The following is a 19,234-nucleotide window of genomic DNA, read 5'->3' on the forward strand; positions in this document are numbered from 1 at the left end:
CCCCACTCAAATCTCCCTGTTCCCCATTTCCTCCTACAGTGTGAGAGTATTGTATCAGTCCTATAGTTGATGTTTTCCCACCGTTCTTCCTACTCTACCCAATATATTTGATCACCAAGTCCAGAATTCCAAAAGTCTGAAATCAGGTTTGTTCAGTCTGCTCTTCCAAACCAGAGTAGAAACTCACAATCACTCATCCTCCGCACTCCACCTTAACACTGCCTGACAAGACTTTTCACTAAACCTGCTTCTGAAACGGACTCCAAAAGTTGGGTGTTTCTCAACATTTGTGTCTCTGAACAAAGTCAAACTGTAACTTAACATGATCTTAATCTTTTAGTTCTGTGTAAAATTTTCTGATCTTTACACATTAGATATACTGCTTATCCTTTGAGGGTCGTGGAGGGGCAGGGGCCAACACCAGCTGACATGTGGGTCTTATATACAGAAACCATTCACGCTGACATCCACACATGAAAAACATGCAAACTCCACACCTTCTTAATGTAAGGCAACAGTGCTAACCACTGCACCACCGTGCTGCCCTGCTTATCTTGACCATACACCTTATTTTCCTGGCAGTTCTTCTCCCTGCTCCGCCCACACATATGCACACGCTTCTCTCTCTGCATTTCCATGGTAAAGTTTAGTTTCACTTTGAACCAACATTGTGGCGCAGGTCATTTTCTCCATCTGAAGGTAATGTGAGCAGTTTTTAATGTTTTAGTCATTAACACTTGTTGTTACCTGAGTTCCGGTTGAAACAACAAAACTCTTACACCCAAGTTCCTGTGGTGTTATTGCGATGTTATTGTGGTGTTACTGTAATATTGTATACTGACTTTTCACTGAACCTGATTCTGAAACAGCTGTTGTTTGGTTGTTTCTAAAGTTTGTCTCTGAACAAAGTCAAACTGAATGTTCTTAAACTTTTAGCTGTGTTTGGTCAGTTTGCTGATCTTTATCTATCCATTAGCTATACCGTTTATCCTTTGAGGGTTGTGGGGAGGCTGGAACCAATCCTAGCTGATATTGGGCAAGGGTGGCGTACACCCTGAGCAGGTCACCAGTCCATCACAGGCTGACATACAGAGACAACAACCTTTCACGCTCACATTCACATGGGCACTTTAGAGTCACCAATCGACCTGTAAGTCTTTGGACTGTGTGAGGAAGCCAGAGCAGAGGCAAAGGAGCCGCAGAACCTTCTTGCTGTGAGGTGACAGTGCTAACCACTGCACCGCCGTGCTGCCCTGCTTATCTTTACCTTACACCTTATTTTCCTGGCAGTTATTCACCCTGCTCCACCCACACATACGCACATGTCTCTCTAAATTTAGTTTCACTTGGCACCAACATTGTGGCGCAGGTTCTTTTCTCCATCTGAAGGTAATATGAACAGTTTTTAATGTTTTAGTTGGTAACACCTGTTGTCACCTGAATTACAGTGGAAAAATGATTATTGTAGTGTTACTATAGTGTTGCTGTAGTGTTGCTGTGTTATTTTAGTGTTACTGTAGTGTTGTTGTGATGTTGGTGTAGTGCTACTATGGTGTTGCTCTGCTTCTATTGGTTGTAACTGACTCTGAAACTGACTGAGAGCTGTAACTGCTAAGTTGAGATGAAGGAGGAGGACCAACACTGAATATATCTGACTTGTGTTGATATTTAGAGTTGACAGTTAATGTTGTATATGACAGTGGTGGCTGTCAGGGCAAGCAAGGCAAGCAGTTGCCCAATTAAAAAACAAAGACTTGATATTTGAAGAAAAGTGGAAAAAAAATGAAATAAAGCTAAAACTTGATTCACTTCCACTGAAGTTGAAGTGATCTCAGAGCAGCTTTCTGCCCCATAAAGTATTTTGTGCCCCTTTGCACTCATCATGTAATCTACTGCCCTCTGGTGGTGGCAGCAGGGTATTGTCCTTGAAAGCGAGCTTGACTTCCAGCTGTTGTACCTGTCACTTCTGTCCTTTTTGTGGGTGTGACCGTGTCCTGTTGACATTGACAGGAGCTTCAAGTGGAGAGGACGGCAGCTTAATCTGAAGGTTTGATCACTGAGGATAATCCTGGATCTTTGACTGGTGATTAGCTACAGCTAAACTGTACAAGGTAAACTGTCCTTGACTCACCCTCAACTGTACTGAGATCACTTATAATATTGCAGCATCGTGCACATGCACAGATGTGTGTGGAAACTAAACTTGAACATTCAGCATGAAGAGGCAGCATAAGAAAGAAAATGAGCAAATGACACTAATTTATCATCTCTGAGAGACAGAGAGAGAGAGAGTGAGAGGGAGAGGGAGGGAGAGTGAAAGTGAGTGGGGGAGAGAGCTGTGATGGTGGTGACCAGAGCAGAGTATTAGCTCGTTAATTAGCAGTTAGCAGTGTAGCTGTGAACTTAGCAGTGTAATGTTTGTTCAGTTCAGGCTGTTTGTCAGTGAATAAATGTCACCACTCCTCAGGTGTGAAACTCCTGCAGCTCCCCTGTGCTTCAGCTACAGTCCAGCAGGTGGCTGCTTGGTTCTGTTTGTCCATCTGTAAAAGTCACCACACGCCACTGGTGTGATGTTCAGAAAGACAATTAACAAACTAACAACACAAAACTACTCTTTCACACAGCTGGTTGATGTTAAAATAAGTTTTATCTCATGTATTTGATCAATACCAACAACAAAAATAAAAACATTTAAAAGACATATAGGATCCATGTATTTGAGTTGTGTGATACTCCTCCGAGCTCTAGGGGGAACAATGGAGGGCCCAGGCTGCCACAGATAAGTAAAAGCCCAGAGCAGTTAGCACAGGTGTTGCTCATTGAAAGGGGCAAACAGTTTGGACTGTGCTCGGACAACTTCATTTAATGTTTGTTTGGTAGAAATCTTTTTGGAAATTATGGAGCATGCAGAGATGGACACCGGAAATGAAAGGCATCAGAACAGCAAAGCATTGGTGTGGACTTGATATCGTTTGTTCGAGTCCACGTCTAAATGAAGTGTAGGACTCAGTCACTTTAAGACATTTAGACATTTTTGGATCCATATCCATAGATCTACTTAGGATTTATATTATTTAGATTATTCTGCTGTGTTGAATTGTCTGTTTTCCTGTAGATAAATTTCACATTTTGCGTCTTCAGGTTATATTACCTTAGTGATTCATTTGAATTCAATAGTCAGACTAACAACTGAATGTTGTCTTTTTTTTTTTTTTGAACCAATGATTCATACTTAATTAGTTAATTACATGAAACCATGTGGTCTAATTATTTAGACTTTTTGTAATTATTTAGACTTATTTAGACCTTAACATTTTTTTCTATACATTTTCAGTGAAATGAGTAAATGTTGAATTGTTTGATCTTTGAAGTGAAATAATTTCAGTCCCAGTTGCTGTGTGTTAAATAATCAGCTTTAGTTTGTTTCATGAAGTCATTTCCTGCACAGATGCTGCAGACTCAGAGACTGTGTCAGTTAAACTTGGTGGATCTCAGTCCTCCAGTGAGTCAATGGTAGAAGTACAGCAGCTGATGGCAGCTTCCTCCTCCTCACACTGCTGTCTGACTGAACTCAACTGACCCTGATATGAACCAGAGAAGAAGAGTCCGTCAGTGGAGCTGATATTTTTACAGGAGAAATTATGTAAATTTCAGTTGATGTGCAGATGAATGATTTGTGTTTGTCTCCACATGAAGGTAGAAAGTGTGTGTGAGCTGATGTGGATGTGAATCCAGCAGCATGGATCAGTGTGAGGACAGAGAGGAGGGAGCCCCTCCCTCTAAAACCACTCTGTGTGGGGACCATGAGAGCCAGACCAGAGCTCAGAGGTGAGATGAGGATCTCTAACTGTCCATGACTCTTCTCCATGTCAGAGCTCAGCACTCACATCACTGCTCCATCATTATTCATATTCAAAGCTCTGTGTGTGTTGTGTTCAAGCCCAGAGCAGCAGCAGCAGCAGCAGCAGCAGCAGCACACCCCAGACTCAGCTTAGACTTAGACCTGGGCCCAGCTGTGTGTCCACGAAGAGAAACAGGTTAACACGTTAACTCCTGATAATTTCACACGACCTGTTGATGGAAGGTGAGAATTTAAAACACTCAGAAAGACACTTCACATTAAAAGTTAGTTGTTGTGTTTATTGCAAGATTGAACATATTTTTTTATATGTGTTTTTGTTTCAGGATCCAGCAGCAGAGACCAGACCCTCCTGAACCCAGCAGTCTGTCTTTAAAGAGCGAGTGGTCAAAGTACAGGGACATTACCTCTAAAGAAAAATGTCCATCAGCTGATCAGATGTAAGCTGAACACACAAACCACAACATCTTAAAAAACACTTAGTTCATTGCTGCTTGCACACACCAACAACCTAACTGTAACACAACAACAACCTCCTTTCCAGCAAACTGCTGTAAAACTGTTATGAGTTGCAGCATCTATGGCCACAACAGTTGTAGCTCATAAACAACATTTCCCTCCTTTAGAGAACCCACAGGAACAGGACCTATAAGTATATGTATGAACTTGAACCCTATCTAGGTAATCTGGGTAAACTACCAGTTGGCAGTGCAGCCATGTGGATAATTCTGTCATGTGACAGGCTCGCTACACTGAGAGTCAAACGTCTGTAACATACACTTTGAGGTAGATGAACCCAAACTCGGACCAGTTTGGCCTCAGGATGAGCTGGGAGGTCAGTCTGCACTACTTGATGTCCAGCTGTGGGCTGTGTCTGTTCCATGGGGAGGTCTAAATCCACAGCCAGAGAGCCCCAGTTGTCAGTCACAGGGTGTGTCGTGGGCACTTGTTGGCAAACCCAAACACATGCCAACACCTCCCGCTCACCCACTGAACACTCCTGTGACACTTGGTGTTGTGCTGGAGTTGGGAAAGCACTGCAGCAGCTGCTGTGTTGGAGGAGTCACAGGTCAGGATTGTGGGGCTCTCAGCATCAAAATGTGTTGGCACCAGAGGGGGGTTGAGTTGTTCCTTGAGCTGGTGAATAGCCACAGAGCAGGCAGAAGTCCATCACCAGGATGTATTTTTCTTGAGTCCTGGTAGTGGAGCTGTGGTTCAGGAGCAGTGGGGCAGGAAGAGCAGGTGATAGGCTGTCAGCCTCAGGAAGGAAGCTAATTGTGTTGAACAGGTAGGTTCAGGAAGGCGTCTCACAGTCTCCACTTTAGAACAGAGGGGGTTTAGAACCTCAGCCATCAGGTGAAAACCCACAAAACTGATGAGGGGCACTGAAAATCTGCACTTGTCCCCATTCAGAGTGAGACTGTGGCTGGTGAGAACATCAAGCACCTTAGCCAGGCGCTCATCATGGATGGCTTCCATTGGGTTGTGCACAACTATGTCGTCCACATACATGACCAGCGCAGGATGCCTAAAAATATGGTGGACATTTATTTCTGGAAGCAGCTGGGGGCGGAGCTAAGGCTGAATGGCATTCGGTTGTTGCGAAACACCCCAGCATGTGTTACAAAGGCTGTGAGGTTGTGGCTGCTTGAATGAACAAAGAGCAGACATGGAATGAGTCAGGGATCACAGCTGTAAGGGCCATATTAAGAATTGCTAAATTGAAATTAGTGACCTAATTACAACCCTTTTGAAGCATGTGCCTGGTGCTGCGACTGTTTGTCCACTTAAAATAGGCCCTAAGTCTTCAGAAGGAACCAATGGGCTCAGAGCTGAGAGCCACAGACAGAGGAGTGAGGTCACAAAGTGTTGAGAGACGAACTCACACACTGTTGGTTTGGCTCTTTTCATGGGGTTTGTTGTCAAGAACAAACATGTAGAACAACAGCACAATGATCCTTTAATTACACACAAGACTGTCTTTAACATCACTGATATCTGTGCAGATGTAACTCTGAGAAACTGTGTGTTTGTCAGTGAAGTTGTGTGATGGTCAGATGAAGCCTGCAGCAGGATGTGGTGTTTGCTGTTGTCACAGTCATGTAGAAACACACAGGCCTCCTTGTGTGAAATGAAGCTGAACTCCAGAGAAAGAATCAATATGGAGAAGAAGAGCAGACACATCAGCAGCCATTAGTTTTAGTCAGGATGTTGTTTTGTCTTCATTTGTGGCAGTGGCAGTGTCGGGGTCACAGACATCTGATCCTCTCATCTTACCTTTGTATCACTCTGCTTCTTTAGAGCTGATGTGAGACAGGTCATCAACAGCTGGAGACTGGACACATTTAATGACTGACTGACACAACAGTGTTGTTTCTGGATGCTGCTGCGTTGCTTCCATCCTTCAGTACAGTGTGCGGTGCTGGATGGTGACATCAGTGCAGGACGTCAGCTAAGAGTTCCCACAATGACTCTGTCATCAGAGAATTGATCAGTGATCAATGTGATATGAATAAAAACATGTTTGTGTTTGCAGAGGTCAGAACCACAGACTGAGAGCAGAGTCTCCAGGATCCAGCTGTCTGTCTGTGAAGAGTGACCAGTCCAAAGAGTTTGATCCTCCAGCATTCAGTCCTGAACCTGGACCCTCAGACTCACAGTAAGAGACAGTTTCTACTGTAAACTGAGCTGAAGATGATTCAGTTATTAGACATATTTGACTGTGACATGTTAGTGATGAAGAAATGTCTTGACAGAGGGAGGAAGAGGAGTGGTGTCTCTGTGGAGGAGCAGCTGTCCTGCTGTGCTCTGTGTCAGGACGTCCTGAAGGATCCAGTCTCTACCAGCTGTGGACACTGGTTCTGCAGACAGTGCTTCACCTCATACTGGGACCAGTCTGGGTCTTCAGGAGACCCCTCCTGTCCCCAGTGTGGAAAAAGATCCAGAACCAGACCTGGACTGCAGACAGCCAGTCAGAGCAGCACTGTACAAAGTGAGATTGAACATGTGTCTGCTGATGTCTTCATTTCTGAAACCAGGACCTGTTGTTTTCTCCAGTGTCAGTTGTTCTATCACACAGCACTGACATTTCAGATGATTCTAAAAAGCACAACATTAAAAAGCTTTTCTTTGCTGCTCTTTAGTTTTTCTGTAGCTGATGAAAATAATCAGCAGATTCTCAGATTCTCTTTCTTCAGTCTGACATTGTCTCTTCTCTTTCAGCAGATAGTGGTCTGCAGGAGGTTTTAGATCAACATAAGATCAGTCTGAGGAGCAGATGTGAACGTGTGACTGAAGGAAGTGATGGAGCAGGAAGTGGAAGCCTCCTCAACAGGATCTACACTGAGCTCTACATCACAGAGGGACAGAGTGAAGAGGTTAATACCCAACATGAGGTGAGGCAGCTGGAGACAGCTTCCAAGATGAAGACCCTCCATGATGCTTCAATCAAGTGCCACAACATCTTTAAAGCCTTACCTGACCAACAGAGACCCATCAGAGTGGTTCTGACCAACGGCGTCGCTGGCATTGGAAAAACCTTCTCAGTGCAGAAGTTCAGTCTGGACTGGGCAGAGGGCTTGGAGAACCAAGATGTGAGTCTGCTGGTTCTGCTTTCGTTCAGGGAGCTGAACCTGATCAGAGAGCAGCAGTACAGTCTTCTCAGGCTGCTCCATGTTTTCCATCCAACATTACAGAAGGTCACAGCAGAGCAGCTGGCTGTCTGTAAAGTTCTGTTCATCTTGGACGGCCTGGATGAAAGCAGACTTTCACTGGATTTCAACAACAGGGAGGTTGTGTCTGATGTCACACAGACGTCATCAGTCAACCTGCTGCTGACAAACCTCATCCAGGGGAACCTGCTTCCCTCGGCTCTGGTCTGGATCACTTCCAGACCTGCAGCAGCCAATCAGATCCCTCCTACATGTGTTGACAGGGTAACAGAGGTACCAGGCTTCACTGACGCCCAGAAGGAGGAGTACTTCAGGAGGAGATCCAGTGATGAAGAGCTGTCCAGCAGAACCATCTCACACATCAAGAAGTCCAGGAGCCTCCACATCATGTGTCAAGTCCCAGTCTTCTGCTGGATCACTGCTACAGTTCTGGAGCACATGTTGACTACAGAGCAGAGAGGAGAGCTGCCCCAGACCCTGACTGACCTGTTCTCACACTTCCTGCTGGTTCAGACAAAGAGGAAGAAGCTCAAGTATGATGAGGGACATGAGACCAGTCCACAGGAGCTGATGGAGACTGACAGGGAAGTTCTTCTGAAGCTGGGGAGGCTGGCGTTTGAACATCTGGAGAAAGGAAACATCATGTTCTACCAAGAAGACCTGGAGCAGTGTGGTCTGGATGTCACAGAGGCCTCAGTGTACTCAGGACTCTGTACTGAGATCTTCAAAAGAGAGAGTGTGATCTTCCAGAAAACAGTCTACTGCTTTGTTCATCTGAGCATTCAGGAGTTTCTGGCTGCAGTCTACATGTCCCACTGTTACACCAACAGGATCACAGAGGTCCTGGAAAACTTCCTGGGACAAGACAACAAACATAGAGAGTCAACCTCAAAGCCTTTTTTAAAGAAGATTGCTGGGATGTTTAGAAACATTCATCCACCTCTGGATGTCTTCCTGAGGGCAGCCATGGAGAAATCCCTCAGAAGTAAAAATGGTCACCTGGACCTGTTTGTTCGCTTCCTTCATGGTCTCTCTCTGGAGTCCAACCAGAGACTCTTAGGAGGTCTGCTGGGTCAGACAGAGAACAGTCCAGGAACCATCCAGAGAGCCATCAACAACCTGAAGAAGATGAACAGTGATAAAATCTCTCCTGACAGAAGCATCAACATCTTCCACTGTCTGATGGAGATGAAGGACCACTCAGTTCATCAGGAGATCCAAGAGTTCCTGAAGTCAGAGACCAGATCAGAGCAGAAACTCTCTGAGATCCACTGCTCAGCTCTGGCCTATATGCTACAGATGTCAGAGGAGGTTCTGGATGAGTTGGACCTGGACAAGTACAACACATCAGAGGAGGGACGACGGAGACTGATCCCAGCTGTGAGGAACTGCAGGAAGGCTCGGTGAGTCCAGACATGATCAATATAATTATCAATCAGTAGTAGTTTTCAGAACACAGTTTTCATTTATTCTCATTATTCTTAGTTTTACTTTGAAACAATCAAAGGTCAGTTGTGTTTTTTGTGGAGGTGTTGTAAATGCTGTGAGCACCAAAATGTAGATGTTTCAGTTGGTTGTGATTGTTGCTGTTAAGTTCATAAAAACACTTGTTTTGTTTATTTGTAATAATTGTTGGATGCTTCATTGATTTGTTAATGTTCTGTGTTGTTTTGAGTCTTTTTGGTTTAATTAAAACCTGATCAAACTAATTAAAGCAGCTCCACTGATCTTACACCTCAGTGTGTTTCCAGGTGTTTCCAGGTGTTGGGGAGGACTCCTGCATTTGAGAAAACAGTAGTATTAAACCTTTAGTGTCTCCAGCTGTGCAGTCTGATAAATGTCCTCAGGTGATGTCACCTGAGGAAGCGTGGGCAAAGTCTGAAGATGACACCAGATCTCTGTAGCCCCCCTTAATCTAACAGCTGAGGGTTGGTGGTTGAGTTGCATTGTGGGTAATGTAGGCAGCAGTTTCTTCTGAGGAAGAGGAATGTGTGAATGAAAAAAGAAGATGTCTCTGGTTCAACTTTGTTGAAACTGTCCATTGTGACAGTGTTACAGGAGAGCAGTGATGAATCTGTGGAGGTCTGTATTCAGGACTCATGAGGTTTCTATGACAACAGTCATCAGTGTTTGACAGTGAACAGTGAATGCAGTGAAGCTCTAATGAGCAGGTTCTAGCAGGTGTTTAGTAAAGTTTGTTTAAGACCTGATTCATTGTCCAGAGATGACTGAAGTCATGATGAGCATGGAGGATGTTAGGGGACGCCCCCCCCCCCCCCTTTAAATCACAGGAGACAAAAACAGTGGGCTCCAATGAAAGCTGCTTTAAAAGTGGAGCTGAACAGCAGCCACTGTGGTAACAACAAACACTGATGGGATAATGGTTCATGATGTTATGTACCGCAGGTTTTTAAAGTTGCAGTAATTAAACCTCTACTTAAAAAGCCTACTCTTGATCCAGATGTTTTAGCCAATTATAGACCTATATCCAACCTCCCCTTTATTTCCAAAATCCTTGAGAAGGTTGTTGCAAACCAGTTATGTGATTATTTGCACAGGAATGGTTTGTTTGAAGATTTTCAGTCAGGTTTTAGAGTCCATCATAGCACAGAAACAGCTCTGGTTAAGGTTACCAATGATCTCCTCATAGCTTCAGACAATGGACTTGTCTCTGTACTTGTCCTACTAGATCTTAGTGCCGCATTTGACACCATTGATCATAAGATTTTATTACAGAGACTAGAACATATGGTCGGCATCAAAGGAACCACACTAAGCTGGTTTAAGTCATATCTGTCAGATAGACTCCAGTTTGTTCATGTTAATAATGACTCCTCTATCATCACAGAAGTTAGTCATGGAGTTCCACAAGGTTCTGTGCTAGGACCAATGCTCTTCAGTCTATATATGCTCCCTCTGGGAAACATTATTAGGAGGCGCCAGATGAATTTCCATTGTTATGCAGATGACACCCAGCTGTACTTATCCATGAAGCCAGGTGAGACTAACCAGATAGCCAAGCTTCAGGTGTGTCTTAAGGACATAAAAACCTGGATGACCACTAATTTCTTACTCTTAAATTCAGACAAAACTGAAGTTATTGTAATTGGCCCAAAACACCTCAGAGACACACTATGTGATAATATACTGACTTTGGATGACATCACCTTGGCCTCCAGTGCTACAGTCAGAAACCTTGGTGTCATTTTTGACCAGGACTTGTCCTTTACTTCACATATAAAGCAAGTCTCTAGGACAGCCTTCTTCCACCTGCGCAATATTGCTAAAATCAGACCCATTCTATGTCTAAAGGATGCTGAAAAACTAGTTCATGCATTTGTTACCTCAAGACTGGACTACTGTAACTCTTTATTGTCAGGATGTCCCAAAAATTCAGTAAAAAGCCTCCAACTGATCCAGAATGCGGCAGCATGAGTACTGACAGGAACTAGGAAACGAGATCACATCTCTCCTGTGTTAGCCTCTCTGCATTGGCTCCCTGTAAACTCTAGAATCGAATTTAAAATCCTCCTCCTCACCTACAAAGCCATTCATGGTCAGGCACCATCGTACCTTGGAGAGCTTATAGTTCCCTATTTTCCCAATAGGACACTTCGCTCTCTAAATGCAGGTCAACTTGTGGTTCCCAGAGTTAGTAAGAGTAGAATGGGGGGCAGAGCCTTCAGCTATCAGGCTCCTCTCCTGTGGAACCAGCTCCCAGTGTGGGTTCGGGAGGCAGACCCCCTCTCTACCTTTAAGATCAGGCTTAAAACTGTCCTGTTTAGTAAAGCTTATAGTTAGGGCTGGCTCGGGTATGTCCTGACCCATCCCTTAGTTATGCTGCTATAGAGCTAGACTGCTGGGGGATTCCCATGATTCACTGGGCGCTCTCTCTCTATTTCTGTCTCTCTCCCCCTCTCTCTCTCGACTACTTTATGCCATTAACTTTGTATTTTTTCTCTCCTGTAGTTTGTGCTTCTCCTCTCTCTCCCTCTCTCTGTCCTCATTCTGCAGGTATCTCTGCCCCGGGAGCAGCAGGATCCAGATCCACCACTACTCATCTTTACTATTAACCACTGTTACCTGTCATTATTATTGATAACACCATTACCGACACAGCTGTTCCTGGTCTCTCTCTCTCTCTCTCTTCTCTCCCCTCTCCTCCCCCTCCCCCTCTTTCTATCTTCTCCTAAACCCAACCGGTCGAGGCAGACCCCCCCACCCTGAGCCCGGTTCTGTTGGAGGTTTCTTCCTGTTAAAAGGGAGTTTTTCCTCCCCCCTGTCGCCAAACGCTTGCTCTTTGTGGGAACTGTTGGGTTTATTCAGTAACAAAGTAAGGTCTTGACCTTACCCTGTAAAGTGCCTTGAGATAATGTATATTATGATTTGGCGCTATACAAATAAAATTGAATTGAATTGAATTGAATTGATCAAACAGAATGTAACAGCTGCACAAGCAGAGAAAAGTCATCACATCAGTGAAATGACTCAACTGGTCAAAGCAGACCAAGAGTGGAGATGTAAACCTCTGAGTGTATTGACCTGATCAAGGCTGAGCTTTATTGATTTTTGAACTTTTCATGTTGAAGAGTGAACTTGTGTTTTTTCAAGTGTCATTGTGGAGCTTTAAAGTCTTTCCATAGATTGTGTTGAATGAGACAGAAAGTCCCAGGTGTTTTCTCTCTTGTTGCTGTAGAGGAGAGTCGTATCAGGAAATGTTCAGCTTCAGCCAAGAACACAGGTGTGAATCTATCAGAGCAGAATGGGAGGATTCAGTCTTCTTCTACACACCAGAGCTCAGTGTCATGTTTCTGTGAGGACCTTCTGTGAAAACCACATGATCAGACTCTGCTGCTGCACGGAGCAGATGCTTCCAGGTTGTAACTGTAGAGTCCACTAAGTGTTGATCACTAGTGTTTTACTGAGGACAGTTTGTTCATGGATCAACGTGGGCGCTGCCACTGATTCACCACAATGAGCCAGATGTGTTTTATGCAGTGGTGTGTGTTGACTTCTACGGAGAGGCAGCAGAGCCAAGCAATCTGGAGTCAGTTTAAAAAATCTGGAGAATAAAACTGTTTTTCTGAACAAGATTCTGACTCTGGATCAAATCATATGATGGAAGCAGAAATGTAACATCATTTTCCCTCCTTCATCTGCACAACAAAGATTCCCATGAAACTCTGCAGGTCTGAGAGAGAGTGATGAGAATTATTGTTTCATGTCAAACACAATCAGATCAGATAAGCTGAGCCACAGATGTGAAGAGCAGATGTTCATCACATCATCATCTTTTCTATTAGATGCATTTTAACTTCAGTGTCTTTTATTACAAACTGTCTGATTTTATACACATTTTATATTTTCTCTCATCACAGACTTGGTGGTTGTCGACTCTCAGAGACTCACTGTGAAGTCGTGTCCTCAGCTCTGAAGTCCAACCCCTCCCATCTGAGACACCTGGACCTGAAACACAATGACCTGAAGGATTCAGCAGTGAAGCAGCTGTGTGCTGGACTGGAGAGTCCATACTGTAGACTGGAGACTCTGAGGTCAGTTCACTGACTGGAGCTGTTGTAGTTTTATATTCAGTTCAAATCTGTGAAGTTCCAGGTTTTCATTGGTTGGTTCATTTTCAGGATTTCTATTTGAGGATTTAAAAGGGTCAGAAGAATCCCCAGGGGCCGTTTGGGGGCCGGGGCCAGACTGATTATTGTGTAGACTAATGATATTGTGTTATATTAAAGTGGTCTACCTTGCTGCACCATCCTGCAGCCTGAACTGAGCCTCACAGCCTCTTGTCTCTCCCAGCACGTCAGACGCTACCAAGTCTATATTTGCAGTGTGGGGGGCCTGCAGATCTTCTCTTTCTGAAGCAGCAGCAGAAAGAGAAGGAGAAAGGTGGAGCAGAAAAGAATGAAGAAGAACAAATACTGGAGGAGGAAGCAGAGAAATGTTCCACAATCACAGAGAGATTCAACATCCAGTAAAGAGCCGGCAGCTGAAATGCTAAGCAGGGGCGTTGTAGCTAGCTGCTAGCTCAGCTCATAGTAAATGTGGCTAGTATAGCTAGCTGCTAGTTGTTGGGCAGCAGCCCTGTGCTTGTGTTAGCTGCTGTTTGTCTTTGTGTGTTATTAACAGCTGGGACTGGTGATCTCCAGGTAAAATGAAGGGTCCCACTCGGCCCCTGGATGAGAGCAGTCACAGTGTTTGTGATTCAGAGCAACACAAACCAGATCAAAGCAGGGCCAGTGGCTGAGGCGGGAAAGTGGAGAAGAGAGGAAACTCAGCTGGGACATGGAGGCAGGAAGGATTAGATTGATGCTGGGAGCAGTTTATGAGCAGCTCCCACCTCCCCAACATCATAGTGAATAAACAGGTGAGGAGCCAACATGTCCTCTGTGTTCAGGTGGAGCTTCATGTGGCTCCTTCTATCAGGGGCTAAAACAAGCCTGTCTCCAGGCCCACACACCTGGAGACATCAGCAGGTGCTGAGGTGTCTCCCAGCAGCCACTGAGAGTCAGAGCTCAGAGGTGAACTCACTGGAGGCAGAAGGAGACAAGATGGATTTGATTTGTTGGTGAGGGTGAAGGACTCAGGAAGCAGCTTTGAACAGGCGTGATGCAGCTGAAGGCAGGGAGGGACTGGCCAATCAGAGGAGATCCAGGAAAACAGCTCCTAGTTCCTCAGGAGACAGCTGCCACTGATCTGAGAACAGATGTTGTGTTGTGGTCAGAAACACAGCAGCTTGTGTATGTTGTGGAGCTGACAGTGCCATGGGAGGACGCAGGAGAAACGGCCTCTGAGAGGAAACAGCTCAGATACACAGAGCTGGCAGCAGAGGCAGAGGAGCCTGCTCTGAAAGCTGAGCTCCAGGGGAGGTTGGCTGTAGGGGTTTTGTTGGCAGATCAGTCTGGTCCCTGTTACCTGAACTGAGCTGCTCTCACTTCTGTTCTCTTCAAGTCCACGTTGTGCTTCTCTGAACCTGTGCACTGTGAACTCAAAGCGCTCCAGGTGTCCTTCATGTCATATCTAGTTGACTGTGTGTGAACACAACAAAAGGTCAGACTTGATCTTGAAGAATGGAGCTTCTTCTAATCACATGAATAACACAAGTGGTCATGTGACTGTGGTTCAGGAGCAGTTACCAGAGCAGACTGACACTGACACTCAGAGAAACTCTGTTCATCAACTATCAGACCTAAACCGTGGACGTTGTGCTGAGCTGAAGGGTTGTAGGACTGTGAGCACAGGTTTGATCTCTGCTCTGTGACCTTCATTAACCCCGTCCTCACTCAGTCTGCTCCTCACTGGGGGGTTGATGTGAAAATCAGATGAATTCTACTTCCTCATTCAGTGAAGATCAGCTGAATAAATCTGTGGTGTTTTCCAGCAGGAGGCTCTGAACGTTACCTGAAGGTGAACTGGTTGTTGCTGCAGGTCACAGAATCTGACGGCTCACAGAATGGGCTGTAACACCGGTGGTAGACTGAGGCCGAGCACTCGTCCTCCTCAAGTTCTCAACAGTGACACAAGTTCTTCTTTAAAGATGTGGACACAGAGAAATCTTTTCCCTCCTCCTGTAAATGTGACATTGTGCAGTTGTTTGGTGACTTTGGAACATTGAAGCTGCTCCACCATGTTTGTTCTGAACAGTGTGACTGAGTTCTCACTGTTTGTTCACGTCCTCAGTGTTTTGTTTCTGTGCTGATGTCTGTAGTGTCAGAGAGGGAACAGACTAAACAGACGTGAATCCTCTGATTCTCCTCTGATTACAGACTGAACTGAGGTCAGCAGCAGCTGATCAACCTGTGTTCACATCAACAGCTGTATGAATGTTGTGCTGACATTTGGATGATGTGTGTAGAAGGCTGACATGATGAAGATCCACAATAACAGAAGGACAAAGTCACTCTACTCATTTTAGACAAAGATCATTGATCGGGACAAATCTGATTGATTATCACTCATTGATCTACATCTTTGATCCTTTATTCAGATTGATAGACTGCAGTTTGTCAGAGATCAGCTGGTCTTCTCTGGGCTCAGCTCTGAAGTCCAACCCCTCCCATCTGAGAGAACTGGACCTGAGCTGGAACCAGGACCTGCAGGATCCAGGATTGAAGGTTCTGTGTGGTTTTCTGCAGAGTCCAGACTGTAGACTGGAGACTCTGAGGTCAGTTCACTGTTGTAGATCTTATATCTTGAATCCACAGCTAATGAAGCTTCACACACAAGTTGAATCCATTGACTGTGAATGAATGAATGACATTGTAAATAGTTGTTGTCTCATGTTTCCAGTTGTTCTTCTCTCAGACTGAGAATGATTCTTCAGTTTCAGCTCATTTCACTCACTTGTCATGAATAATGTCTGTTCACTTCAGTTCAACCTTCACAGCTCACACACTCGTATTTCTCTCAGTCAGAGGACTCATGTTTTCTAAATCCACTGTAGAAAATGTCCAGTGTTAGTTGTTCAAGTCAATTCATTTTTATCACAACAACATACACAAGATCCTCACAACTAATATTTGTTCAAAGAAAGTGAAGAAACAATCTTCTTTTTTTCAGTAGATTTCAGTGAAGTGTCAGGACTAATGTCTGTTTGATCAAACTGTGTGTGTGTGTGTTTTCATCTGTAACACAACACACACAACTGTTGTGTTGACAATGTTGTGTTGTACTGACATGATGAAGATCCACAATAACAGAAGGACAAAGTCACTCTACTCATTTTAGACAAAGATCATTGATCAGGACAAATCTGATTGATTATCAATCATTGATCTACATCTTTGATTCTTTATTCAGATTGAGTTGGTGCAGTTTGTCAGAGATCAGCTGTTCTTCTCTGGGCTCAGCTCTGAAGTCCAACCCCTCCCATCTGAGAGAACTGGACCTGAGCTTCAACAACCTGCAGGATTCAGACCTGAAGGATCTCCGTGGTCTCGTGGAGAGTCCAGACTGTAGACTGGAGACTCTGAGGTCAGTAGAGGGGCGGAGTCAGTCCATGCTGCTCTCAGCAGTATTGTACTAAACACAGTTAGTATCAGAGCAAAGATCCAGTGTTTCCTGTGAACCTCCAACCTCCTCAGTGGCTGCTTTCCTCAGTGAAGCTGTGAGAGGAGAACGGGGACAGGCTTCAGGATTGGACAGAAAGACAGAGAGAGGGTCAGCCAATCAGAGCAGCCAGAAGCTTGCTGTGATCATGTGTACAGGGAATAAAGCTGATTCATGCTGACAGCCTCAGAGATGGACAGAGATGGACAGTGTCCTCATTCATCAATCTGTCCAACCATCATATCTGATCTGAACCTGTCAGTCTGTCATTTGTTTCATGCAGTGATCCTCAGTGACAGCCTCGATCTGTGTGTGTGTGTGTGTGTGTGTGTGCGTGTGTGTGTATGTGTCTTGATGATCCACAGAGCTTGAAGCAGGCTCTGAATGGTCCATGTTACTGGGAGATGAGAGTGGAGAGGAGAGCTTGATCCAGCAGTGACTGACAGAGGAACCAGAAGAAGTGGAGATGACTCTCAGTGCTGCAGTCTGAACTGATCTGAGAACAGCTCCACTGTCACACACAGAGTCCAGTCCACCATCATCCCTGTGTGTTCCTCTGGATCTGACAGAGCATCATCAGTGTCTCTGGACTTAAAGCTCATCAAGTTCAGCTCTGAACAGTTTCCTTGTTGAGCTTCACAAAGAGGGAATTTCACAGTAAAATGTCTTGAACTCTGAAGATGAGTTTGACTCAGACGTTGAAGCCTCATGTTCTTCAGCTGAACTTTACCAGATATTATTGTACAGGAGGAACATGTTGTTTTTATCCTCCATTTTATTGATGTATTCAATAATACTTTATAGAATATATAGTAAATTATCATATTCATAATGTTGAATATGCTAAATATTTGTAACCAGCCCCTGCAGCAAATAGAAACCAACAAAGTTTTTTACTGTAGTAGAAGTTAAAATGTTTTAAGATAAAAGAAAAAGTAAGTTAAAGTTAAAATCTACTCATTATGTTACTGTTACATCTTCATAGTATTGTATTGTTATTGCACATTTACTGCTTCTCTTAAGCCTGTTGAGATATGAGGTTTTTAGCCATATCTCCCAGCCTTTTTATATGAGCATGTCTATATATCTTAATGATAAGTCAACAAGTATCATTGGTTTAATTAATTATTAATTAACAGTACTTTAAATCCTTCTGCATGGTAAATAATGTTTTTATATTTACTTCCTGTTCTTTATAGCCTTATATTTGACTGGTGTTTAGTTCTGCTGTTTGTAGCAGAATTATAATTCAGTGTAAATTCAAATGTAACTTAAATTTTCACCGACACAGTGAGGGGGGCAGTAGAGTTTCAGGAGCCAGAACGACCTCCACCAATCAGAGGTTTACAGTGCATCCAGAAAATATTCACAGCACTTTACTTTTTGCATATTTTGTTATGTTACAGCCTTGTTCCAAAATGGATTAAATTCACTTTTTATCTCAACATTCTACACACTATATCCCATAATGAGAAAGTGAAAAAAGTTTGCTTGAAAATTTTGTAAATATTAGAAAAATAAAAAACAAAAACAATCACTTGTACATAAGTATTCACAGCCTTTGCCATGCCACTCAAAATTGAGCTCAGATCATCCTTCAGGTGTTTCTACAACTTCATTGGAGTCCAACTGGGGTAAATTAATTTGATTGGACAAGATTTGGAGAGGCATAGACCTGTCTATATAAGGTCCCATAGTTGACAGTGCATGTCAGAGCACAAACCAAGCCATGAAGTCTAAGGAATTGTCTGTAGACCTCTGAGACAGGATTGTATCGAGGCACAGATCTGGGGAAGGGTACAGAAACATTTCTGCAGCATTGAAGGTCCCAATGAGCACAGTGGCCTCCATTATCCATAAATGGAAGAAGTTTGGAACCACCAGGACTCATCCTAGAGCTGGCTGCCCGGCCAATCTGAGCGATCGGGGCATAAGGGCCTTATTCAGGGAGGTGACCAAGACCCCAATGACAGTGCTCCAGCGTTTCTCTGTGGAGAGAGGAGAACCTTCCAGAAGGACAACCATTTCTGCAGCACTCCACCAATCAGGCCTGTATAGTAAGAGTGGCCAGACGGAAGCCACTCCTCAGTAAAAGGCACATGACACCCCGCCTGGAATTTGCCAAAAGGCACTTGAAGGGCTCTCAGAACATGATAAACAAAATTATGTGGTCTGATGAAACAAAGATTGAACTCTTTGGCCTGAATGCCAAGTGTCATGTCTGGAGGAAACCAGGCACCGCTCATCACCTGGCCAATACCATCCCTACAGTGAAGCATGGTGGTAGCAGCATCATGCTGTGGGGATGTTTTTCAGTAGCAGGAACTGGGAGACTAGTCAGGGTCGAGGGAAAGATGAATGCAGCAATGTACAGAGACATCCTTGATGACAACCTGCACCAGGGCGCTCTGGAACTCAGACTGGGGAGAAGGTTCATCTTCCAACAGGACAACGACCCTCAGCACACAGCCAAGATAACAAAGGAGTGGCTTCGGGACAACTCTGTGAATGTCCTTGAGTGGCCCAGCCAGAGCCCAGACTTGAACCCAATTGAACATCTCTGCAGAGATCTGAAAATGGCTGTGCACAGACGCTCCCCATCCAAACTGATGGAGCTTGAGAGGTTCTGCAAAGAAGAATGGGA

The 19,234-nt window shown here is 44.4% G+C and overlaps 2 protein-coding genes across 5 annotated transcripts in view; one reads left to right on the forward strand and one right to left on the reverse strand.

Annotated features, from left to right (window-relative positions):
• LOC139609600 (NACHT, LRR and PYD domains-containing protein 12-like) overlaps positions 1–19,234 on the reverse strand; it is a 144,710-nt gene that overhangs the window by 87,601 nt on the left and 37,875 nt on the right. The window lies entirely within an intron of this gene.
• On the forward strand, positions 661–18,127 carry LOC139609621 (protein NLRC3-like). 3 transcript variants are annotated; one of them, XM_071464478.1, is made up of 13 exons: positions 901–1,389; positions 2,011–2,111; positions 2,468–2,565; positions 3,697–3,828; positions 3,941–4,037; positions 4,186–4,299; positions 6,396–6,518; positions 6,616–6,851; positions 7,082–8,933; positions 12,909–13,082; positions 15,530–15,706; positions 16,342–16,515; positions 16,956–18,127. In XM_071464478.1, the coding sequence occupies exons 4-13, from the start codon at positions 3,804–3,806 to the stop codon at positions 16,960–16,962; spliced, it is 2,979 nt and encodes a 992-aa protein (XP_071320579.1). In that variant the 5' UTR covers positions 901–1,389; positions 2,011–2,111; positions 2,468–2,565; positions 3,697–3,803; the 3' UTR covers positions 16,963–18,127. The 3 variants fall into 3 exon arrangements, with proteins under 3 accessions (XP_071320580.1, XP_071320579.1, XP_071320581.1); XM_071464479.1 differs by lacking the exons at positions 901–1,389; positions 2,468–2,565 and adding an exon at positions 661–699; XM_071464480.1 differs by lacking the exon at positions 2,468–2,565.

Source organism: Trachinotus anak, unplaced genomic scaffold, assembly GCF_046630095.1.
Source record: "Trachinotus anak isolate AG129_WGS33_773 ecotype Australia unplaced genomic scaffold, CSIRO_AGI_Tana_v1 ptg000026l, whole genome shotgun sequence".
Classification (NCBI taxonomy): domain Eukaryota; kingdom Metazoa; phylum Chordata; class Actinopteri; order Carangiformes; family Carangidae; genus Trachinotus; species Trachinotus anak.

Bases quoted from the DNA above. Each gene is read 5' to 3' on its own strand.
- LOC139609621 (XM_071464479.1), top strand. From the start codon at position 3,804: ATGAGAGCCAGACCAGAGCTCAGAG. The intron at 6,852-7,081 runs GTGAGATTGAAC...CTTCTCTTTCAG, and splicing joins TCAGAGCAGCACTGTACAAA to CAGATAGTGGTCTGCAGGAG. The intron at 15,707-16,341 runs GTCAGTTCACTG...TTCTTTATTCAG, and splicing joins TGTAGACTGGAGACTCTGAG to ATTGAGTTGGTGCAGTTTGT.